The sequence below is a fragment of the Anser brachyrhynchus genome (genome assembly GCF_964034855.1).
Source record: "Anser brachyrhynchus genome assembly, chromosome: 3".
In the NCBI taxonomy this organism is placed as follows: Eukaryota; Metazoa; Chordata; class Aves; order Anseriformes; family Anatidae; genus Anser; species Anser brachyrhynchus.
Window position 1 is genome coordinate 16,420,429 of NC_137696.1, and position 24,464 is coordinate 16,444,892.

A 24,464-nucleotide genomic window follows, 5' to 3' on the forward strand; every position below is an offset into this window, starting at 1 on the left:
CTTTGCTGCTCGCTTTTTGGGACCAGAAACAACCAAGCAGGTCAGCGATGGGGTGAAGGTAGTCCTTTCCAGCCACCACCAACTTTTGGGGTGACTTTGGCCAGCTCAACTTAGCCTTCGGTGCTCTTGTTTCCCTTTGGGGACTCCATGAGCCTTCTGTGATGTGTGCTCACGGGTGCACCCCGTCCTTCCTGCAGCATCCCCCACGGCTCCTCGCTCTTTGTCCTGCGAACTCATCCCCGCGCCCCCTGGCTTTTCTCCTCCAGCACCTTCTTACCAGCAGTGCCCTCCCAGAGGATAACCGCACAGCCAGGGGAAGTCCATTTTCTAAGTTTGCTTATTTTCTATAAATTGAAGGATTTTTTTTCAGCAGAGTGTAGAACACGCCCCTGGGAAATGAACCATAATACTGTAGTTCCTAGCTGCCATTAGGTGTCAGTGTGACAACAACCATGATGCACAAAGGCTGTTGCAGGGCAAAGGCACGCCACCCCATCCAAAAACTTCTTCTAAAATCAGGGAAAATACAACATTCAACCGAGAGGAAGGGGAAGGGAGAAGAAAGCCAGAAACATTTTATTTCAGGTTTTCCCACATCTGATTGAAGTTTTTTACAAACAGATAAGCCTGTTTGCATTTCACTCAGCATGTATCAGGCTCCCAGTGCTGCAGTTGTCAAAGAGGTGTAATATTTACAAAATCAGGAGAGCTTCTGCACACACTGCCCCTACACCCTATTTGGGGGAAAAAGAAACAGTCAATGCTATTAGTAATTTGAAATCTGCAGGAGGTCAGTGGCTTTGCTGTTAAATTATTCCTGTAAGCTGATGCGTGCCAGTGTTGATGGTTATAGATGGGTCCTGCATAAGTTGGCTAAAATGCTGTATTAGAAAAATAACCAGGAGTTCCACTCTTTCAGAAGAAAAGAATATAAAAAAAAAAAAGAAAAAAAAAACCTTTTTGCACATTAAATAATCCATTATTTCAGTGTATCGGTGGTATGCTTAATAATTAGTAAAAACATGATATATGTTGAGGAATTTGCAATTGTTTGTAAACCAAGTTTCAAGCGCTTCCCAAAATGAGATGACAAAGGGAGCAAACAATTTTTGTTTACATGGGAGTTTTGAAAGTTAGTACAGTAAAAAAAATATTTTCAGAAGAAAATTAATTTCAAAAATATTCTCCTGTTGTCTCTAGTGTTGAGAATACCTCAAGTACTTGTAGGATGACATTTTTCCCCCTAACTTTTGGAACATGAGATGTCTCCACCATTGACTTGGACCAGATTTAGGTCAGGCTAAATCAACTTGGCCTTCCCAAGGATCAGGGAATCTGTTGTGCAAGAAAATCCTTTGGATGCAGCTTTGCCTTGCTCTTTCCTCTTTTGAGATAGAAGAGATTGTGAGCATCGCTTGATGCTTTGTTTGTTTATTTGTTTGCTTCGTATTGGTAGATTAAATCTTGAGCCGCACCATGCTGCTATGATAAACATCTGAGAGTGCAGGCTTTTCTTTTAGCTACTTGCAGTTCTCCAAAAACTGCACGGCACAGGAGCGGTTAGTGATCAGCGTCAGCTGCACAGCGCGGCGTAATCCCAGCCAGAGCAGGGTCCTGGGGATACCATCTTTCTTACATTTCCCTGAGTTGCATATCTGTGGTTCTCTGCACGAGGGCAAAGACTTTCCAAATGTGTACCCCTGCCCCACTTCAAGTTGGGGATGGGGCACAAAGAGCCGCATATGCCAATCTGACCTTGTCCTTCTAATAGATAATTACAGGCATTAGAAGATGCCAGGTTAAATGGCTCCGGCCACCTGCCAACACAAAATTGTGAAGTAATCCCGGACCATTTTCATAGTAAAAGTTGCTACGATGATGTTCTCCCACTCCTTATGCTACGCAGCTTACCTAGAAAGTCATCTCCTGTACTCCAGTTTATCTGCACCTTCTCTCTCTTTCCCTTTGTACTATCTTAAATGGTAAAAGTTGGTCTTAATGGTCTTAAAAGTTATTAAAACTTTCTTTATACCAGTACTCTTGTGGGCTTGAAAGTTCCTGCTATTCTACACATCTGTTTTGATTTCCAAATTAAAGTTCAGAAATAATAGTTTCAGAGCTCCTTATTTTTACGTGTGGTTTAAGACCAGGTTTGTCTTCTTGTTTGTGATACAAAGGGGGAAGGTGAAAACGTCAGCTGGGCCAGCAGTTCAGACAGCTCTCTTAGCAGATCAAAAAGGATGGTAGTGGTGCTTTCCCTCTGACTGGTCCCTTCTCCCTGCAGTGAGCTGAGTCCCCACCTGCCGTCTAAAACAGCTTGAAATTGTCCCACAAAACGTGAGGTGGGAGGAAGAGTTTCCACCCTAAAATGGGGTAAGGCAGAAGAAGCAGAATCAGGCTGTAAGGAAGGACTGCGAGGATATAGCCATAGCCTGGCAGATAGCAAACACCTCTGGGTGATGCATGTCTGCGTGAGAAGGGCTGGTGGTGGCATGTAAGGAAAGGAAGAGCTCTCTACGGTAATGCAGGAATGTGGAAAGATGCTTTGTAAGGTCAAACTTTCCCTATTGAACCTTAATTGCTTTCCGTGGATACAAAACGCACTTTAAGTGATGAAAGGAGTGGCTGACAAGCAACGCTGTATTCAACAGGTATCAGAGAATGTGTTCTAGGTTAATTACCTTCTCATAAAAAAAAAATAATTATTTTATTTCTCTAAAAAGGTGAGCATCTGTCTGAGACACAATCTTATCTCCAAGCTCCTGTTGTGCACTTCAGTGAGAAGAGGAGCAAGACAGAGACTGAAACAGGGCCGGGGGGAGCCTGTAGGGGCCACGAGGATTTTTTTCTCAGTGATTTTTTTTTTTTCTCAGCATCAGGCATGGGCTCTTTGCTTCGCTTCCCATCCACCTTCTTCCCGGTTGCCTTCAGAAGCAGGAGCAAGGCCAGGAGCTGCCCGCAGCTCCCTCTGGGGCTCTGAGCTTCCCAGCCGCTGCTCCTGCTGAAGGAGTTTATTTAAATAGGCAGGGAGAGAGCAGCCGTGTTTGCAGAAGGCAGTGCGTCGTGTAAACTACCTCCGTGAGTGTTTTTTTTTTTTAAAAACAAAACCCAAACCACCCTGGTATTTATGCCAGCCTATAATTGAGGGACACCAGGCAGAGGAAGATCTTCCCAGGGAGTGGAAGGAAGAGGCTGGGAATGAAAACCTGCTCTTTCTACAAGGACGTATTTCCCCATCCAAAGGCCATACAAAGCACAGCATGCCCCCCTTCCAAAGCTTTGCATTTTCCTTCTAAATGGTTCCCTTTTCTAACAGCGAGGCTTGGGAAGGAAAACGTCCACTCGTTAGTGTGGGATTTCAGATGCCGATACGGTCACCTTGGCTTTTAAGGCCTTTGGGCACCCAAACCAGGGAATGTGCTGGTGGTTATCAGCAAGCCCGTGCAGCGAAGCCCTCTGCGGGTGAGTGACAGCCCATAAATGCCTATCAGGGAGGACCTGCCCTTATATCTGCTTCAGTGGCTTGATTAGCCACACCTTTCTTGTAAATTGTCAAGTGTCAATCAGGGTGCTCCAGAGATGGTTAAAACAAGGCGTGCTCTAATACCCCAACTTCTTTTATGTCCCAGTGCCTTAAGGTGCTTTTAGAAAATGCATCCAAGTTTTATCTCATATTGTAGGATTTAGCCAAGAGACATAGAACAGAGCACCGTATAAGTGTCATTAAGAGCTGAGCAACAGGATGTCAGCATGTATATTGTGCACATATATATATATATATGCATGTGTGTGCAAATACACAACTTGCATATGTACACATCACAATATATTCTTGTACCAGGTAGGTTTAAAATAACGTTAGCACCAAATGAGTAGCAAGTTTTGTATACATTGCACCAGTGCTGCTGATTTTCTATGCACAAACACACAGAGCCATAAAAACTTGGCCCTTGTTTTATGGAACCTTATCCAAGAAATTCAAAGCTTGATATCCTCATTCTTAAGGCACAAGAAGTTTTATAGAAAGTCATTATTTTTGAATGGAATGAAAAAACATGTAAGCATTTTTAATTTTGGTACATGGTACATGGTATTATGCATGTTGATATTGGAGTAAGCTTAGTCTATACAGCCTTCCAGCATAAATGACATTTTTTTCCATGAGACCCACTGACTATGAGTACATTTGCCTGCCAGAAGCCAGAAAGCACTACTGATTAATTATTGTTTATAGATGGTATTCCCATTTTTTTTCCTGTTATTTTTGTTAGGGAACTAACTGGTCCCAACTTTTTCTTCATTAAAAGAAAACTCCTTTTAATAAGTGTGGGCTTTGCACTTTCAAACTTCAATGGCATAGAATTTTTCACTTGATCAGAAAGCTGATTTAATTTGCTGCTAGGTTAAATGTTAAAGGTTTCAGTCTTATGACCATGAATTCTCAAATTAAATTCGGTGCATTGCTTAAATTTCTAGCTGCAGTGCATTTAGCCTAATTGCTTTGGTAAGTTGGATGTTTAGTAACTACCACTCTTCTGAATTTTAGTCTTTAAAGGAGAGCAGTGAAATAAGCCTGAGGGGCACAGGTGGGCTAGCCTGCACTTTGGGACTCGACTGTGGGGTCTTTGGATATCTCTTCCAGTCTGACCACATCCTCAGACCATGTCTGATGAGGCTGTTCTGCTGACAAGGGAGAGAATTTAAACACCTGTAGGTTTTAGCTATTTAAACCCAAATCAGTTTTGAAGCAACAAGAAAGGCTGAGCAAAATGGTTCAGATTTCAGTCAGTTGTCAGCTAAATGTGTGCACTGGGCCTTCAACTATTTGGCCAGACACATCTTGATTGCTTAGCTTTTGTTTTCGCCCTTGGAAAGTCAGCTGGATAATACCCCCTAGCCAAAGTCTATTCTATGGTGCTATAAGCGGGAAGGGCAGGGGGGAAGTGGGAGAATTCACCAAAAAAAAAGACAGAGTTATCCTGATTTTTGTCAGCCAAGATATTTGCTCTCTTTTGCACTTTCCTTACAATATTAACTGTAAAAAATCATCAGGTCTTGGGTTTATCCCCATTGATGTAATCATTAAAGTGGGCTCTTTCCCTCAGGAAGGAGTCGCAGTGCAGACACAGGGGCGATGGAAGCGGCAGAGGAAACCTCCCCTGGCTGCACCGCGGGGGCAAGCCCCAAGTATCTAGCTTTTTCCTCTTTGTTTACGGCATTTTTAAGGCTTTTAGTTCTCACGCAACGTATATGTCATTAAATGGCTGATGCCTCTTTGCACACATTGTTGTGATGGCCTGTGGCAACCTGAATTAATTGTTTCAGTAGTTGGTGGTGGTTACTAGCAGTAATTATTATAATTTGCATTTATAAAAACACCTTTCATCTAAGGATCTCAAAATGCTTTTGCGCACATTTAATTAAGCTTCACAACATCCTGTGAGGTAAGTGTCAAGAGTGTTGTTATATCCATTTTTACGCAGGATTCTCCAAGAAAACAAGGTCAGTCCCTAACGTGACTGGTATTTGGTTCACATCACACTTGCACAGGACGGAGCAACTAGCACAGCTGCAGGAATTAGGGGTGCCGATCTAGGTCACTTTGCATCTCCCACATAGCTCTCGCTGCCACCACGCTGTGTGGACAGATGCGCTGAGCCACCACGTATGCAGTCAGAGCAGCCTCAGCCCAGATTTCCAGCCTGAGAGGGGCCCTTGCTTCCCACGAGCACACCAGCCGCAGAAAAGTCTTGGGAAGCAAAACAGACCAGCATGTGTTGCACAAGGCAACAAACCATGCTGCAAAGATCTCTTCCCTTGATCGTTTTCTACATTAATATTTAAGCCCCTCTTTGCAATCTGCAAGGCATTGCTACCGCAACCAAAGCCAAGAAACGAGGTGCAAGCAACGTGAAGTTACCCTTGAGGAGTCACTCGCTTGTACTAGAAGAGGTAGCATGCTCTTCATCTCCAGCCTGAGATCAAACCTTGTGGGCAGTCAGCACTTCGGAGACCGACTGAGTCCTAGACTACGACTTGACCATGGTATTTAAAGGTGAGGACCAACTCAAGCAGGAGACAGCTTTGAAAAGCCCATTTCTTCTTCAACAATTTGCCAGTGTTGTTTGAATTGGAGCTGGCTTCCTGTAAGCTCTGTTGATCACTGTATTAGCCCTGAGGAAGATAGGTGTATGTAAGTGCTTGCAAATTGAGTAAGAAGTCCAGGGCCATACCCTCACAAGTTCTTCACCATCCCCATCATTTTATAAGGGCTTGTTTACATATGGCAATGACCAGATTAGCTGTTTTGAAAGAACTTTGCCTGTGGATGCACTTCTTCCAAAATAAAAGCCACTTTGCTCTTCTAAATTAAGTGGACTTACAGGTAGGGAATGATTATTCTGAATAACACGAGAAAGAAAATAATTTCTTTCCTCAATGGATCATTCAGCCAGCATATTCTGAAGCCTGGCTCATGTCTCACGCTGCTGCTTTTTAAGGCAGTGGCACAGTCACAGATTCATCAACAACTAATTTTGGTTTCAGCACGTCCTTTTTCCAAAGAGGGAGTACCGGATGCCAGGTGAGAGGCAGGTTGTCTTTGTCAAAGGTGATAGAGCTCTCTGTCTTTACCTGACGTTATTTCTGGTTTACCTGACAGCATGAAATAATTCCTGAAAATGTTCTTGCTTTTTAATAGCACCAGAAAGCACAAATGGTAGAGACTTCAGTGCGTCCCACCCCACGCACAAGAGATGCCAGTAGCAGCAAGGGCTTTGTCCTGGTTTCTTTGCAGGAGCACCCCAGAGACGTCCCAGGAAAGTTGTTCCTGCTCCCCAGCTTAAGCATGCCTGGAGCATCCTCCCAGGGATGATGGTGTTGCTTACCCCCAAATCTTTCTGGTTCCCCTGAGTCAACGGACAGGATTTATTCTGTTCCTCTGTTTCTCTTGTTGGGGAGGAAACGCCTGGCAGCCAGAGGAGAAGGTCTGGCATAACAACATATGTCATTTCGTGTCATCTGGTGTCATCTACTTCACTCTTAGCAGAAGGGAAGGACAGTCATTGGGCTAAGCGTGCCTTTTTACTGAAGGTCTTCCTGTGATCCAAACTTGTTCATCTCTACTGCTGCATAGGAAGAAAAGGAAAGAGAGGAAAGGAAAGGAAAGGAAAGGAAAGGAAAGGAAAGGAAAGGAAAGGAAAGGAAAGGAAAGGAAAGGAAAGGAAAGGAAAGGAAAGGAAAGGAAAGGAAAGGAAAGGGAAGGGAAGGGAAGGGAAGGGAAGGGAAGGGAAGGGAAGGGAAGGGAAGGGAAGGGAAGGGAAGGGAAGGGAAGGGAAGGGAAGGGAAGGGAAGGGAAGGGAAGGGAAGGGAAGGGAAGGGAAGGGAAGGGAAGGGAAGGGAAGGGAAGGGAAGGGAAGGGAAGGGAAGGGAAGGGAAGGGAAGGGAAGGGAAGGGAAGGGAAGGGAAGGGAAGGGAAGGGAAGGGAAGGGAAGGGAAGGGAAGGGAAGGGAAGGGAAGGGAAGGGAAGGGAAGGGAAGGGAAGGGAAGGAAGGGAAGAAGGGAAGGGAAGGGAAGGGAAGGAAGGGAAGGGAAGGGAAGGGAAGGGAAGGGAAGGGAAGGGAAGGGAAGGGAAGGGAAGGGAAGGGAAGGGAAGGGAAAGGGAAGGGAAGGGAAGGGAAGGGAAGGGAAGGGAAGGGAAGGGAAGGGAAGGGAAGGGAAGGTGAAAATGCAGGAGTGACCTGGTGCTTGCCAGAATGCATTGCCATGGGAATCATAACACCAGGCCCACAGAGGGTCTTGTTGCTGCTACCAGAAAACTGTGGCACTAACTCAAAATCAGAACTTTGAGGATTTGTTTCTTTTTGGGGGGGAGTTAAAAAGATCTGCTCGAGTCATCTCATATTGCAGAAATGACTTGATAGGTGCTATATTATCCTCTCTGGACCTCAGTCGTTCCCAAAAATTCAAGATGAACTCTGCCTGCCCAGGCACCAGAGTCAATGCCCTGGGGAAATTTCTTCATAACTAAGGGATACGCAGGATGTGTACTCGCATGCCCTTGCTGCCTCTCAACACCAGCTGTACATGCAGTTTTGCTTTCGGAACCTGTACCTCCAGTATTGCAATATCTCTTTCAGTCTCTGTCATCAAGAGTTTAAATACAGTTCAGATCAGTGTTAGTGGCCCAGCTCCAGCGGAGGAGAATTGCTGCAATTCGTTATCTTGACAAATTAACTGGTCTGAGGCAATTCCTTTTTGAGAGAGATACAATTAGCTAACTCTTGAACTCTAGCCTTGCTCCAGTGCTATGGCATAGCTATGCACCTGCTCGAAAAGTTCTGATAACACAGCTAAGGCTTTTCCACCTGTAAATGTATTCCTGCACCAAGAGCCATCGCGTGGTGTGGCCTTGCCTTGCTGTCCTCGCAGTGCTCTCGTGCCCTCTGTAGATGATGCACACCTCTCTTGTAAAGGACTCTGACCTCAGGCGGTTGAAGAAAGGGCTGTATGAAGACCAAGGTGGTCTTGTTGAAGAGCACCTAGGGGATGGAGCTAGTTGCGATCCCTCGGTCCTTATATACCTGGCGAAAGCTGGGTTGCCACCAGGTAGCTGATGCTCCAGTTTCCCTCGCCCTGGTTTCCCTCACCTCCTGTCCTGGAGGAGCAGCTCCTTTCTGTCTCTTCCTACCAAGCAGTGGAAACATGTCCACATCCTTCCTCCAGCCCTGTGTGTGCAGATGCAGTTCTTATCCATCTCCCTGTGCAAAGCAGCTCCTTCTGCCCCTCAGCAGCATCTCACCCTTGGGCATCGTCTTCCTTGCACAAGCACTCCCAGATGCTAAAAGATATCCCTTAACCATTCATCCAAGCCTTTTGGAAACTGTGTGGGCTAAAGCTGTCCAGCAGAAGGCTTGTGTCTGCCTGGAGCCTCTTCGTATGGACTTAGTGGCTGGGAGGTTCCTTGAGCTCCTCTTTGAACTCCAAGCCTTCAGCATCCGAAACATTTAACCCTCAATTTCTTTTCCACTTTATCAGTTTGGCCAACTTCCAGCTGGCAGCATTTGCTTGCAGACTTCCATCCTGCGTCTCGTGCTTGCAGGTGCCTCTCTGTCTCAATTAACCCCCCGAGATGGTTTTCTTCTCCCCTGAGCCGACCTCCCTCTCGTCTGGCCGGCACACCCCCTTCCTGCTCCCAGAGGGCAGAAGCCGGGAGGGGAAAAGCTCCGTCCTTGGGCTGGAGGTGCCAGGCAGAGGGTGTGCCTCATGGATGGGCGTCACAAGGAGCAGCCGAAGGAACACACAAGCTCGGCAGCGCCTGCTTCGCCCGCTGTGGGTTGGGGCTTGCAGTGCCGGAGGCGTTTGTGCCTCCATGGAGTCTCCAGAGCATTGTTTGTGAAAAATCAGGGCTTCCTTGAAAGCTTTCACCGAGGTGCTCTGGAGCATGCACCCACATTTCCACTACTGCAACCTGCACCCCGAGCAGTGGGGATATCCATGCTCACCAGCAGCTTTTGCCCAGCTTTCCTCCAAAACTAGAGTTTCTAGAGAGTCACTTAAAATGGGGGAAAAAAAATAAAAGAAAAAAAAAAGAAGAAGAAAAAAAGAAAAAGTCTAAAGTACCTCTTACCGAACAAAGAAAATGCCTAGTCACCAGGAATGTCCTCCCTCCTATGCCTGCTGTAATTACCCAACAATAGCAGCCTTAGGTTGCTGGGGCTGAGCCTTGGCACTCCAGCGTGTTCACATGCATCAGCCGCCGAGAGGAGAGCTGCTTGCCTGCTGCCAAGATTACGAGGCAAACTTCACATGGTTTGGGCAACCCGATAAAATCTAGAGGTGCGAGCTCTCGATTGCTGGGACACCAGTCAAGCCTTTGAAGTGAAAGGGCCTGGAATCAGAGCAAATCCTCGGTTGTTCAGACTCTTTCAGCTGGCGACCCATCACAGCTTGGTGCTACCACATCTGGATCATCCTGTAAGACACGCCTTTTTTTTTTTTTTTAAATTAAATAACATTGGCACTGCTAACGTAGTTCCTAAGGAACCTGACTACCTAGGCTCCAGGGAGACATAAAATGAGCTGTTCAGCCTATATAGTGGTTAACTTAATCTCGTGTATGATTCTAGCAGAGCAAATGAGTAGTAAAGATTGAAATCTCTGTCAGAGCTAGTGAAGACTTGGCATTTCCATTTGAAGAAAGTTTTAACGCCAGGTCTCACTGCAAGCTGCACGAGACTGCTAACTATCATATAACTGCCTAGCCCACTGAAAAAAAAAAAAATAAAAAATGTTTATGTTAACTGCTTCTTTACTTTTATCACATAACTTTTATTTAAATTATTACATTTCCTGGCACACCCACTGAAACAGTTTTGCTGCTGCTAATGTGCCTAATATCCAACTAGTGAAATAATGACATGTTATGCTAGCATTAAGGGCTGCTTCTACTTAGTAGTGATTGAAGTGCCTTATCTTCTCAAGTATCAAATTGTTAAATTACAACACAAATGGGAGATATTCTGATTTAATATACCTTTTCCAGCTCTCTCAGCAGCAGCAGCTGTTCTCAGCGAGTTCTAAAAGTATTGTGAAAACAGTATCTCAACAAGGAATTTTTGTCAAATGAAGATATGTCAGCTCTGGAAATTAACAAAATAATTTAAAAAATAATCTAAAAATGAGAAGCCGTAGAAAAGTAGACCAAAACAAGCAGAGACGTGTATATTTTTCCCACAAACAAAGCTGGTTGTTCTTAAGTGGTTTCTCTGCAGGAATTTGTTGAAACTAAACAATTTCAATAGATTCTGTTTATTTAGAAAGGCATTTTAGGAAAACAATTGTATCCAGAAAAAAAAAAAAAAAAAAGAGCTGCCCCCACTCAACCCACTCAAGTCAACAATGGAAGTTCCCACTACTTTCAGTACCTGAAGAATGTTACCCATTGGCTTCAGAAATATCTTCACGTGTTTTTTAGAAAGCCAGGGGTAGCATTAAGATGGAGCAACCTGTTAATGAGTGAGATCATGCTTAACCTGATGCCTTCTGTTGCAGTTATTTTCCTTCCAAAAAAAAAAAATCTAACACAAAAATGTGAGAGCTGGGTTTCAACATGCCAAAATAATGTTAAAAAAAATAGATAGAGAAATGCATCCAGAATACAAGGAGATAAGAATTTATTTGCATGGAAATAACTATTCATGTTAAAAAGCGAATTTTGTTTTAACACTTAAAAAAAAAAAAGTGTGATTGTTCAGGTTATTCCCAAACTAGAGAGTTTTACAGCATTCACTTTGCTTATCCATTTGTATTATTTCAGATCCTTGATTTGTTTCTTTCCAGAAAACCTACTATTTACTTCTTTTTCTTAGAAGTATGTCTGAAGTCGGCGTGGTTCACTGGGAGTTCATTGGGATATATTTGCAACTCCTGAAGCAAAAACCTGATATTTTATCTTTAGCAGGAGTTACATTTTTTGAACTTATTGAATTTTTCAAAGATCAGCATGAAGAGTTCTGATCAAATGCTTGCTTCAGCGTTTTAAAGGCTCCTTGTGTCCCCCGTTGCCTAAGGAGGTCATACATTACGATTGCTCTGTAAACATCAGATTGTGCAGAATTGGCTCTGCATACCATGCCGAGCACACAAAGAAGAAGTCAAATGGCTTATCTCTCGCTTATCAACTAGTTTATTTTTCATGCCAAAAGAGGTTGTATTTTTACAAGAGCAGCTGCTGCTTTGTAAATAATTTAATGGCTTCTGTTAAGTAGAGCTGTCAGTTTTGCAAGCAATATTCAAAGACGATTTTCATTTTGCCATGGGACTGCATGTTTTAAAATGTGGTGGTTGTTTTTTTTTTTATTTATTTTTTATCCCTGAAAGCCCAGTGGAGGAGAATGGAGAATGGAAACAGCTCCTGATTTGCAGACACAAATCCAATAGAGAATAGACACGGCACATACATGAGCAGGGAAGGCATGAGATCTCATCACCTGCATATCATGTTCAGAGAGTGTCCTGCTTGTTACAGCGTAGGAAAACTTCAGTGGGCTTATAAAGAAATGTGCTGAGCTCTTTCCGTCAGATGCTAGATGGAGCCATACATCAGCAAATTTTGGAAATGTAGAATGTGCATTGTGTGGTCGTGCTGGTGTAATATCGATGGCGACAAATGGGATTTTTGTAGTTAAAGATTTTAGTGTGATACGATTCATATTATTGCATCTGATAGATGACTTTAATGATGAAAAAACAATGCCAGCCGAGATACCAACTCTCAAGTTTTTAAAATTCAAATTCAGATTCAAATCCCCAGATCGTATCATGATAAGCAAGTACTAGGTTAGAATTAAAAGTAGAAAGTGTTTATTGTGCAATATGCCAAAGGAAGATCCCAATCCCAGATAACCTGAGGTGACATTTGTGAGTCCTCCAAAGCCAGCACCAAGTCAGGTCTTCACCTCGCACCCATCTGGATGTAAGGACCACCACCCTCACCCATCTCTGCCATGCTGTTGCCAGAATTCTTCCGTTTTTTTATTAAATGTGGCATATGTTGCCCCTGGTTTGGGAAGGGCGGTATTTTTTAAATAGTGCTCCTTGCACGTTTGTTTTTCCTGCCATAGCAATTCTCACTGGGAATGCAGGCTGCTGTCCCACAACAAAAATATCTATTGCCTAACGGTAAAATGCTCATATCAGATGGTTTTGTGGCTTTGAACCACTGGTGGCATCTGATCTTGCCTACTGTCACACTACAAGTCTGCAGCCCTACACCCAGAGAGAATACCTTAAGGTTACTAACATCGAACCCCTTCTTCTCTTGGCTGCTCACTGCAACAGACTTCAAGAAGAGACCTTAAGAGGAACATACTTTACTTGTCCCAGAGTTTCCCAGATGTAGAGCAATGGTCATACACATTTTTTCTCCCCTCCTTTCTTTTTTCTCTTTGGATTTTTCTTTTATTCAAAATAGAGGAGAAATTGCACCAAGGCCAGTTTATTATTCAAGGCAAGTCTATTATTTATTTATTGCAGCGTTATGTGCCTGCTTGGAGGTGTGTTGCCCCTGACTGAGTTCCCTGCATTATTCCACCTTTGGAAAACAGCAGTGCAGAGAATATCAGTTACTGGAGAAAGCCCAGCCAGTTGCCACACTTTACCCACTCTGACACCACAGATGCTAATGATACCTAGGTAGCACGGAGACTAGAAATAGTCTGCAGCAATCTGATGGTGTTAGCTCTTTAGGACTGAGAGATTGAGAAACACTTACAAGTAGATTTGCCCTCCTAAGCTGGTGAGCATCCTGGGTCTTTGGCCAAAATGTTAACTAGTGGTATAGCAACGCTCACAAGAGCATAATCTTCTCCGCACTGCCCATGGTGTTGCCATGGGTATCGTGCAGATTAGCTTATACAGGATCCAGGAAGGCAGAGAACAAGGGGAGAAAAACAGGATTCAAAGAGAAAAAAGAAACACAAAAGGGTCTGATGATTTCGAGAAAAAAAAAATCTTTTAAAGTCTTTATCTGTAACAGGATTGTTCTGTAATCCGAACTCTGCTAGACTGGGGTTTGGTTATTTTATTTATTAATTTATTTTAAGCATTACACCTCGAATATGCAGTTCCCCCTCTCTATTTCCAAGCAGTTTGGCCATTTTCAAACAATTTCCTTCCCCACAGGGCTCAGACTGGAACTTGGGAATGGGAGGCCCACCTTTCGCATGTCTGAAGGCTTTGGGTCGTGATCGTTAACCAAAATATTTTGAAAGAAAGATAAGGCAGGTTTTTATTTCTGAAGGAAGGAGTTACACATGCATGGGGGACTGGTCCAATTGATAAGATTTGGATCTATATGGCAACAGCGAAATACTCCCATGCAGCAGCCTTTGGCAGCCAGCTAAGCCTTCTGTAGCTGACAATTTAGGAGGCATTTCCTCCTTGCTAGCTAAAGCCAACACATATTCGCTTTCTTCTGAAAGCTCTTGGGCATGTTATTGTTGCTGGTGGTTGGCTACTTGGCCTCCTTTTCAAAGGAGAAGAGTCAGGGGTGAAAGCTGTATAAGCATGTAGTTTTCCACTGGATTCGATCCATTACAAGAAGGCGCTCTTGTCCTTATTGACACCTCAGGCGAACAGCTTGCAGCTTGCTTGGTACTTTCTCATTAAGTAAGCCTGATACCACAACTTGATCCGTCTTAACAGGACTTCTGGGGCAGTCAGAAGAAGAAGACACGCCACGCGAAGCTTTTGTCGACCAGCCTCCAGCGCACGGAGGAGAGCACGAAGTGCCCGCTCCTGGCCCGTCCACCAGCCCACCGGCACGGAGCTGCTCCCACAGGTGAGCCATGCAGACTGCTCTCTTCTGCTTCTGTCACCAGTGTCTCACAGGGCTGGGAAAGTCCTGTAGTTCCATAACAGAAAATATAAGGGTGGGAACAATTAACTAAAATGCTTTTTAAATGTATGTTTTGATGTTCTGAACTTTCCTGACAACCCCATCCGCATCTGATCGTAAGCGCGATACATTAAGAGCTAGGCAGGAACCAAGACAAACGTGGAAGCCAGGAGGACGTGGGCTGGACACAAAGCAACCTCCAGAAACATGGATAGTTTGCAAGTATTTCATATGCACTAGCACAACCATTTTTGAACTAAAACGTTTGGGCAGATGCCGCCTACTTTGATGAATATGCGGAAGAAAGAATGGGAAGGAACAACGGAACCGCTGTGCTCAGCAGGCACAGGTAGTGAGCAGCACTTTTAAAAATCAAAAATGATCTTTACGTGGGTCTGCAATCTCATCGCTAGCCTGTGATCAAAATCCCTGGGATGATTATTCGAGAGTGCGCTTCTTCCAAAGTTGAATGAAACCTGGAGCTTACCTCCTAGGAGAGAAACAGTGGGCCTGGCCTCTGTTTATTCTAGAAGCACTCATATGTTTTTGTTGCTGATGAGCAGCACAGCACCTTGCAACAGGTGGGAAATTACAATGAAACAGCTATTCTGTAAAGGTTTAAAAAGCATTTTTTCTCTTATTTTTCTTGATTATTATTGATAGAAAAGAAACCATATTCCCAATGATTATATAGATGCATTTATTTTCATTTTCTGTCCTTATTATATGTAGGAACACTTAATAAATCTAGCGTGAGTAAAACATTGAACAACCATATTGGCATCCTAAGTATTTGTGTGCAATTGTGCTGAATACATTTTTGTGTGGGAAAGAATCAAATGTTTTTCTCCTTCTGGAAATCAGTGTATTGCCTAGTTTTATTTCTTCTCTCACATGAAGAGATTGAGGTTTCTCAGTATTAGATAATATCCATTATACCTTCTGCACACCACTGGTGAAATACTTATAAGTAGTCTACGGTTTTTAGGATACAGAGTGCCATCCAAGGCTTTCAGAGAGACCTAAAAGATTTGAATATGGCACCTGGTTTTAAAAATACAGTGTACAGCTATTCCATCTTAACTCTGAGGATGGAGATAGCACTGGTGATATGGGCAAATAAAGGCAGTAAGGTTGTGCTGAAGATGGTATTTACTACAGAGAACTTCATAAGTGCCCTGGTGAAAGGAGTTCCTTTAACAGAGTCCTCAAGCAGCAGCTAATCCCAAGACGCCTCTGATCCGAAGGTATAAACATGCTGTCCTCCATCAGCTTGCCTTTTCCCTCTTGGAGTTTGCTGTGACTCACACTTCCCTGGCAGTGCCACGTCTGCCTTCCCTGGGCTTCTTGGGAGTGAGATGCCAGAGTTCAACTTCACTCCTACTCCCCAGCTTCCCAACTTGACCCGTGCCAGCCCAGGTGGGTCACCAAAAGCTGCTGAGCCTCACAAGCAGCCCTTTGCAATCGCTGGAGCTGCACAAACTGCTTGGATTTCCCAAGGCTCTTGTTTGCCTCCTGCCAAGCTGGTGAGTACAAAGAAAGCTTCCCACCCACGCGGCCAGCTCCTCCGCCTGCTCACGCCTTCCCCCAGGAGAGCCCTGAGGTTTTGCTTGCCTCCTGCAGAGCAGTGGAAGAAGACTTCTCGCGGCTCCCCAGGCTGGCTGCAGCCCCGTGAGGCCTGCCAGTTCTAATTTGAGTTTTAAAGGCACTCCCTGTGACAACATGGACTGGCTGGGAAGGTCACCTGCTATGGCACAGGTGGCCCCAACAAACCTCTTCTCTGTGCTTATAAAACCACAACTGGTTACAGGCACATGACTGCGGCTTGTGTTCTGCCTCCAGATCCATGTAGAAGGGAATTTATTTTCTCTCTGCTGCCACCTCTGCATCAGGCTTCTTCATGTACAGAAATCTGTGTAGAGTGGAAGGTCCAGAGTGATAGGAGCCTACAAAAAGAGGGACCTTCTCAGTTCTGCAGTCATTGCAGTGGTTCATCTTTCTGGCCAAGATACTCCAGCATTGCTAGAGATTTGGCTGCTTGATCTGAGCCATCAGGAGACAACATGGTTTATAATGGACGGATGGTTAAGCAGCACTTTACGAAATTTCTTTAAATTGATTCAACATAGGAACCCAAAATGAAATCGTATTTGCTTTTGTTGCCTTTGTGAACTCACCTGAAAAATGGCATCAATAATGCCTTTCTAAAATAAAGTGAAGTTTGTGAACCACAGCTGTAGAGTGCCTTGCAGCTTAGTGTCTTAGGAAGTGCACAGCAACATTATTATTCTAACTGATTTCTCACATCACAAATTCATATCTGACATTTCCACTGTCCACTTCTTCTCAGCCTCCAACCACTACCTGCAGTTTCCAAATCAATAACCAGGACACATTCCCCCTCCTGTAAAGGCCCTTCATTCTTCGTTAGCTTGGTCATTTTTTTGTATCGTTATTGACTTTCTCCATTTCTCATGCTGTTTAACGCTAGTCTTCAATGTTTATGTATTCTGCTCACCAGTGAGATAAATGTACATCCTGAATCATTTCCTACTTATTTCTCAATTCTTTCCCCTCAAGAAAGAAAAAAAATGAAGAAGAAGATTCCATTTTTGTAATAGATTTACTACTGTTCTTCTCTGTTCCCTAATCCCATGCACCACACAGCCTCCTGTCTTGGCCAAGTCACTTCAGCCCTGCTCTGGATGTTTTACTATGGGCATTCTTGTTGATTTACCTCCTCAGCATCACTGATATCCATGAGACATTGTCTTGAAGGACTTGATTTGTAGTCTGGAGAGCAAAGTTAGTCTATCACTTTTGTTTGCTTAATTCCCCTGCACATTAGTGTCCCATGATGTCCTAAAACAAATGCCCCTTCTGGGTGTGTGACAAGATTCAGAGTGGAACGTTGCTCCAAGTTTAGGGAGAGGAAACATATTGCTGCTCTCATGCTGAACCTTCCAGTGTTCGCCAAAGCCAGTGGTTCATTTCTGTTGTCATCCTTCACTAGTCCCCGCTGGGTCACAGACCTGGAGCTGAAGCAACATCGAAGCTGGATCTAACTTAACAGCTGAATCTGCTTCGAGAAGAGGATTGGGCCGGTTGACCTCCAGAGCTCTCCTCCAACCTTAAAGTCCCTCTGTTATTTGCAAGTCAAGCATCAGTGTTTAGTCATTGATCCTGCAATGAAACCTCCACAACCTCATCTTTTCACATAATTCAGAAGTCTCACAAAGCCAATAGCACTGCTCACATACACTTGGCGTGCATTAGCTCAAGTGTACATGACTGGAGTCCCAAGCCCTGCTGTCTTCTGGGTAGAAGCAGTCCCCCAAAGAAGTGGTAAGACACCACAGCAAGACTTTGGGTGTTGAGCAAGAACAGGGCTCGATGGCTGCTCTTTCTTCTTTCCCTGAGTCTTTTACTCATCTGCATTGGCTTTTTGTCATTATAACACCAAGACGCATCCAAAACCATGAAATCAATTGACACACATGACTGTGTTTCTAACACTACCGCCCCTGTCCGACCCAGATACTGCCCCAAGTCTGTATCTCACCCAGGTTTCTGGAAGCTCATCTCCAGCACATACCTCAACTTCTTCCCTTCCTGTATTTCAGCTTGGACAGCAGCTTTGTTTTGGGACAGCTGAGACGTTATCTCTTGAACTACACCTATGCAAAGGCCCTGGGCAGTCTGTGGAAGCTAGCAGAAGACCTTCTATTCAACCTACTTAATAAACCTTGCTACTGACACCCTTCAGGGAGCATATGTGTAACAGAAGCCCAGTTTTCAGGCTGCTTGATTAACAAATCACTTCTATTAACTCTTAACATCATCATCTCCCTCCCGGCTCTGCCTAACAAGGAAAGCTGTAGCCTGGGCAGAAGCGGGAACAGAAAAGACCAGAACCAAACTGATTGCTAATAAAATAGTCTCAAGGGTTTATTTTGAGAACTTATTCTAGGCCAAGCCTAGCTGCTCATTTTGCCTTAACAGTCAGAAAGCAGAGAACTTAGTTTGAGACTCAAATAGGTTTTACAGATGACAGAGAAAATTGGAGTAACTCCATGACATGTTATGGAAGCAGCAGCAGCGTTGCTGTCGGTGGAGAGCTGTAATCAACTTTCTGAACAGTGCACACACACACACACAGAGTTATGGGCAAAAAAGATTGCTGGACAATGCTGCAGGTAGAGGCACTGTATTTGCTGTGTGTTTTTTTTCACTTTATCACAAACAGGCCAGCTAAATACCAGCCAACAATGCACAGTCCAGTGAATAATTTTACAAGTCACAGGTCTCGTCACTGGCTTACGTGTTTGCCATTGACCATTGCCACTCTGTCCTTCCCAATGGCAGATATTTTACAGTCTAGCAATTCTTGTTCTTTCTCCTTATTATTATTTTTTTCTATTTATGGAAGTGTTTGGACCAGCATAAGTCTTTAGATGCCTGTAAATAATGAAAATATTTTTAAAAGATGTGAACAGTGTTGTTCAGAGTACCCAGGTAGCTTACTGATCCTCTCCACGACATGTTAGAGGAATTGATTGACCCCCTGGGGGCCAGCTTATTTTGGACAAGTCACCTAGTGACCGCCTGCAACTGTGCCAGAGTCCAGCACCTAAGAGTCAACACAAAACTGGGGCTGTCCCTGCTCCTCTGCCATTGTTACCGGTAACCGTGGCGTGATTTTCTTCCCTGTCTGTGTTTCATTCTTTTCCTTTACCGTAATGCATGCTGGGTTTAAATATCTTGTGTTTATTTGTGGTGGCAGGATGTGTATGAAGCTGTTTCATCTTGTTATCCGTCTACTCCCTCCCCACCCCCACAGAACTACTCCGATTTCAATTAGGTTCTGATTTCAATACAGGCGACTAGGATAGAAGGCAGAAGTGTGTCTCATCACAGTGACTTTTGTCACAAAACTTTTGCCTTGCTTTTTCTGTACTGAAAAATAGACGTATTTCTACTCCTCCACCAGCTTCCTACTCTAAGCTCAGAAGCATGCTTGCACGTTTTGAACCTATAGCACCACCCAGCACGGCCTGCCATGGGTCCCTGCATAATCCTACAAGCTGCTGTTTCCATCCTAGCAATTTTCGGTTCCAAAGTAAATCTATTAGAGGCGAGCTGTGGGGAAGCGGCGATGGGGTGTAGGAAATTCGTCAGAGAGGTGGGATCCAGCAGCACAGCAGTGCTAATCCTGCCCCATGTCTGCAGCCTCCCCTCATTTTTGCCTTTGCTCAGCCCCGGTGAAGGCAACAGGAGTTTCACGTGCATCAAGAATGTGACGGCAGGCAAACAGACGTGGTGCACTGGGCAAATTAATTAGTTAGTGTGCATACGGCACCTTGAAATTTAAAAATTAACTCTTATTAGCCAGTACGTACTCAAGACACATCGAGGTGTGCTGTATGGCCTCTTGATTCCAGACAAAGGTCCTCTTGATTAAATTAGATTGCTAACGTGTTGCCACATTAGCTCACTTGAAGAAAGAAAAGTTTGAAAAAGCAATTTGGCTTCGTCACATGAGCGGCGCGTAGACTTAATGGAAATTTTTCCAGCATTCACAAAACAAAGAAAAATCAATAACATGTCTGCCAACTGTTCCACTGAAAACATTCTATAATCTATAGCGCCGAGAATCCCAAGCCAAGATAAACCACCATCGCTGTCAGAAAATACTGACAATTATTTTACATTGATTCAATTTGGCCCAGCCCGGACTGACCTTGTTTATTCATCTCAGTCTCTTAATTCATATTAACTTGGCATCCGAACGGGACATGTGGCATGTGGGCTGAAGACCCATTTCTGTATCTTAGACTCAGATAAACATAGCGCATTGAGTACTTCCAGTGCCTTGAGCTCTTAGGTAGATTTATATGCATTAGACAGAACTGGTTAAGTTCCTTTTATCCCCGCTGGGCTTTTCACGTCTGTTGACTGTAAAACTAGAAGCTCGGTAGAAGTAACATCTTCTTCTAAGCCTTCGGATAGACATGAAATCCTCCCAGTACTGGTCAATTTTAAAGACACGTCCAAAGAGGATGGACGGCTTTAAGCTCTTTTAGAACACAAAAATAGAAGGGTTATGACAATTTGGCAGCCAAAAAAACAATTTACGGGTCTCGGCAGAATCCGAGGCTGTGTGTTAGAAAGCTGATCAAGATACTACAGAGGAGATAATGGGGTCGAACAGCAGAAGAATCCCTCCGTTTTTGCAGCTGGCATAATCTGGTCTCCAACGAAGTTTCTTAGTTTCTTTTGCAGAACCAATAAAGCTTAGCGTGATGGCAGAGGTGCATTACTGCAGCTTAAACACGGCTCGGGAAAGCTGATGAAGAGCGTCGCTTTCAGTGGCTTGATAGATGTCCAGCTGCTTGCATAGCTATTGCCCAATGGGTAGGGGGAAGACAAAGAGGTGGAGAAATTCTGAGCTTTTTCTTTAATTATTTACATTCTTGTCAGTAGTAAAGGGCTTTTTGTGCTGGGAACATATTGTTTGTGCTTCCAAAGCCCAGTGAGATTTCGCATGGTGGCAGGTGACAAATCGGGTGCCACACAGAAGCACTCACATTTTCCTTCTCACAACTTCACTGCTGTTGTATCTCAAAGCCACCTTTGAGGACTTGCAGCCTTGAAAAACAAACAACACACGGTGCAATTGCACCCCTATGTATGGTAGCGTGATAGAGTAAACATGACTCTGTCCACAGAGGGGGAAATTCCACCCAAACGAGGGCCAAGGGCTCTCCAGTTGGTCTGGCTTGAGAGGTTCACTTTGTTTTCTCTGCTGGGCTGGTCCTTGCTGAAGGAAAAGCTCCCCTGGACTTAGCAGGGCATTTCTGGACAGCGGGACGAGCAGCGAGCAGGCAAGGCAAGACGGCTTCCAGATTTCCAGTTCCACTGCTTTGGGAATGGATTGCCTTTCCGCGTGCTTACCCAAGCAGAGATTAATGATGCATGAAGAAAATGAAACTAGAAACATAAATAAATAAATAAATAAATATGTAAATAAGTCCATCCTCATTTTGTATGGCACAGAGCTGGTGTGTTCCTCCCTGCAGCTCCTTCGCAATGTGGATTTCAGTGCATTTTGGCTGATGGGACAGTCCTGGAGTGACTGCGAGGCCAAGCAAGTGCTGCTGATGATGCTCGATCAGCAGACCTACTAGCACCTGATAAAAAAAAAAAAAAAAAAGAACTGCAATTTGTCACCAGGCAATTGTGCAGGCTGCTGTGTGCTTGATAAGATATGAAACAAACAAAACCACTTTGCTCGGCTATGCAGCTTCTCCCCAGCTCTTCATCCCTTGTTCCCTCCCCTCCTATCACTTCTGTTTTGTTTTTAAAGACCTGCTGGCAGCAGACAAGCAGAGGACAGGGACGGGAGGTCTGGAGCCGGTGACCATGCCACCTCCCTGGTGGAGAAGCCCTTTCCTGGGAGCCAGGAAGGTAAGCAAACAAGTTGCTTTTGAATATACACAATAGGACGGAGCTAGGAAAGTAATGGGGATTGGTATCTTGACAAAGAACTTGAATTTGGGAAGAGAAATAAGCCTCGAGCTCGCTTTGCGTGTACTTAGCAGGGAGAGGAACGAGGCCACGGCTCCTGTAGCAGCCATCAGGTCCCAGCTGGAGCTCCTCGTCCCAGCTCTTGGGACATAAAATAAATCACCTGATCTCGTGAAACTCCTTACCTTGCAGTGCAGTTCATGATTCAGTGCGGACGCAAGATGTGAGAAGTGTTCATTAGTTTGGGTTGATGTTGTTTGGCGTGTGGTGGCCAGGTCCTCCAGCAGCAGAGCTTTGGCTATGGCAGGGTTTGTGCAGCAGCATCTCCCACTGCTTCTGCACGGGGTTCTGGAGCAAACAGACGTGGCTGTCTTGCTTCAGCAGTGTTTGATACCTCTGTGGAGACAGCAGATTCAACATAGCACAGCAGGGCAAGAGAGGAGTGCTCCAGCAGGAGAAAGTCACAGCTAAAGAGTCACCCTGCAACACCAGCCAGGCAGGAGGACCTAAGGGTCTTTGCACAAGGGGGTTTTTGTCTTCTGCCTTGCCCTGGTGTCCCATCACTTGTACAATCAGATGTGTAGGAAGTGAGCAAGGCCCTTACCCTTCCTTCAGGCTCTGTCCCCTGAGCCAAAAGCCTTGCCCGGGGACCACAGGACACGGCAGGCAGCGCCAGCGAGGGGCAGAGGCGCGGTGCCTGCAGCAGGACTTCTCTCTGACGTGGGCAGCTGTTAGCTCAGCTCAAGCCATAACACGAAGACGCCTCATCCCCAAGCACCTCCAGCAGCAAACCTGACAGCACCCAGGCTGCAAAACCCTCTCGAGACACCAGAGGAGTGCCCGGGCAGGCAGCCCGCACCCAGCCCCACCACCCTATGGCTACCTCGGGCTTGCCCCCAGCACGAGAGGTGAGCTGCGTCCAAGGTTGCGTTGCAGTGCGAGCATCCCACTCGTGCAGCAGGACCCACCAAGTGAGGAGGACGTGGGGACATGCACCCACCGCTGGCTTCACGTCTCCACGCTGCCCTAGCCGCAAAAACTCACTGTTGCTTTAACCCGGCGTAGTGTTTGAGGGAATATATGTGTCCTACATGTATAAACTTGCAGAAGCCATGTATTAAATATTTTAATTCAGCCATTGAATAACAGGATATAAAATAGCTGTGTCCTATCAAAAACATGAAAGAGTTACCTAATACCTTGCCCTTGTTTGTTTGGGTTTTTCAGCAAGTTCAATGGAATGTAAATAACACAGTGATCTTCTGTGTTGTGTTTTTTTTAAGGAAATTTGAGAGCAGTTCCTACAGAGCAGGTAAAGCATTTCTCATTTATTTTTTTTATTTCTGCTTATTATTATTTACTCTATTTTGCAGCTTCCTGAAACTTCCAGAGCCTGCCCCTGCAAGCTGTCTGCCTGCAGGGCTCTCACTAAAATTGGTAGAAATGCTGCCTATACCGTGCTGCTAGGACGGGGCTTCGTCCGCGGCGCTGAGCTGATCACAGCGCGTAGAAGTCAAAAATCATTATTAGCCAGTGGCTGCTGGATGGGACGTAAGAAAGGACTCCTTGTCCTCGCTCCACATTCATCTTACTCGAGCTAGCTGGTGCTCATATTGGCGCTTTCAACAGCGAGCCCATGGTAGAGAGGCATGAAATCCTACCTTGGGGTTTCACGATCACTTTAAGCTGATTTAACTGCTAGGTGCTGCCAAAATAAAGGTGGCCCAGCCCTTTCTCCCCCCCGTCAGCCTCCAGCCTTACATTCTCCTCCTCTCCTGCGCTGCTGTGGGTGCTTGTGCACCACAAGAAGCCCACCAGAGCAGAGGGGAGAGCACCCCATGCAGGTAGGGAGACAGTGCCCCCATCCCCAGACCCTGCACACCACACCATCTCCCCAGGGACCTGCCCTGGGCCAGTGCCCCGGGGGGGCTGGTGTTGGTGCTTACAGAGCACATACGTGGGGCTGGTGAGTCAGCAGCGTGCAGCACTGACGCACTCCTCCAGTCCTCATTTACAGGGGAAAAAAATAAATAAAACACGAGCTGTGTCACGGCAGGACAGATAAGGGTAGAAGGCTGCCTATATTGTAGCCTCCTCTGTTGAAACTTTTATTTTCGAGGCCAAAGTATTCAATGTTTGGCCACGGTACAAACAGATCGTTTAAAAGAAAAAAAGAGAGAGAGAGAAAGAAAGAAAGGAAACTCTTCAACCTCCCAGCGGAGCAGGATGGCACTTCTTTCTTTCTTTCGTTACGAAGCCGTGCCAAGTGAAATCGTGCTAAGAGCTGTTCTACCAGTCCCAAAGCGCTGGAGCACAGCACGCGCCGGCCCCACCTCTGCAGCCTCCCGCGGGCCCCAGCGCACGTGGGCTGGGTGGAGGATGGGGACAGGCTGCGGGTGGATGACGGCGGTGCGGTGGTGGCAGGGAGGTCCCCATGCTTGGAGGAGGTCTCCGGCTGACCTTTGGTGGCTCGGTGGCCCTGGGGACATGGCGAGGAGTGAAATGGAGCTGCAGGGATGGTGAGGAGGTTGGTGGCTGG

At 45.3% G+C, this 24,464-nt stretch overlaps 1 protein-coding gene across 12 annotated transcripts in view; it reads left to right on the forward strand.

Annotated features, from left to right (window-relative positions):
* WDPCP (WD repeat containing planar cell polarity effector) overlaps positions 1 to 24,464 on the forward strand; it is a 152,209-nt gene that overhangs the window by 121,021 nt on the left and 6,724 nt on the right. For 7 of the 12 annotated variants that reach the window (XM_080584724.1, XM_080584725.1, XM_080584723.1 and 4 more), the window contains 3 exons: positions 14,206 to 14,341; positions 21,765 to 21,865; positions 23,209 to 23,237. In XM_080584724.1, coding sequence (XP_080440850.1) covers positions 14,206 to 14,341; positions 21,765 to 21,865; positions 23,209 to 23,237 — 266 coding nt within the window. The other 5 variants (XR_013948312.1, XM_080584732.1, XM_080584733.1 and 2 more) reach the window with 5 other exon arrangements.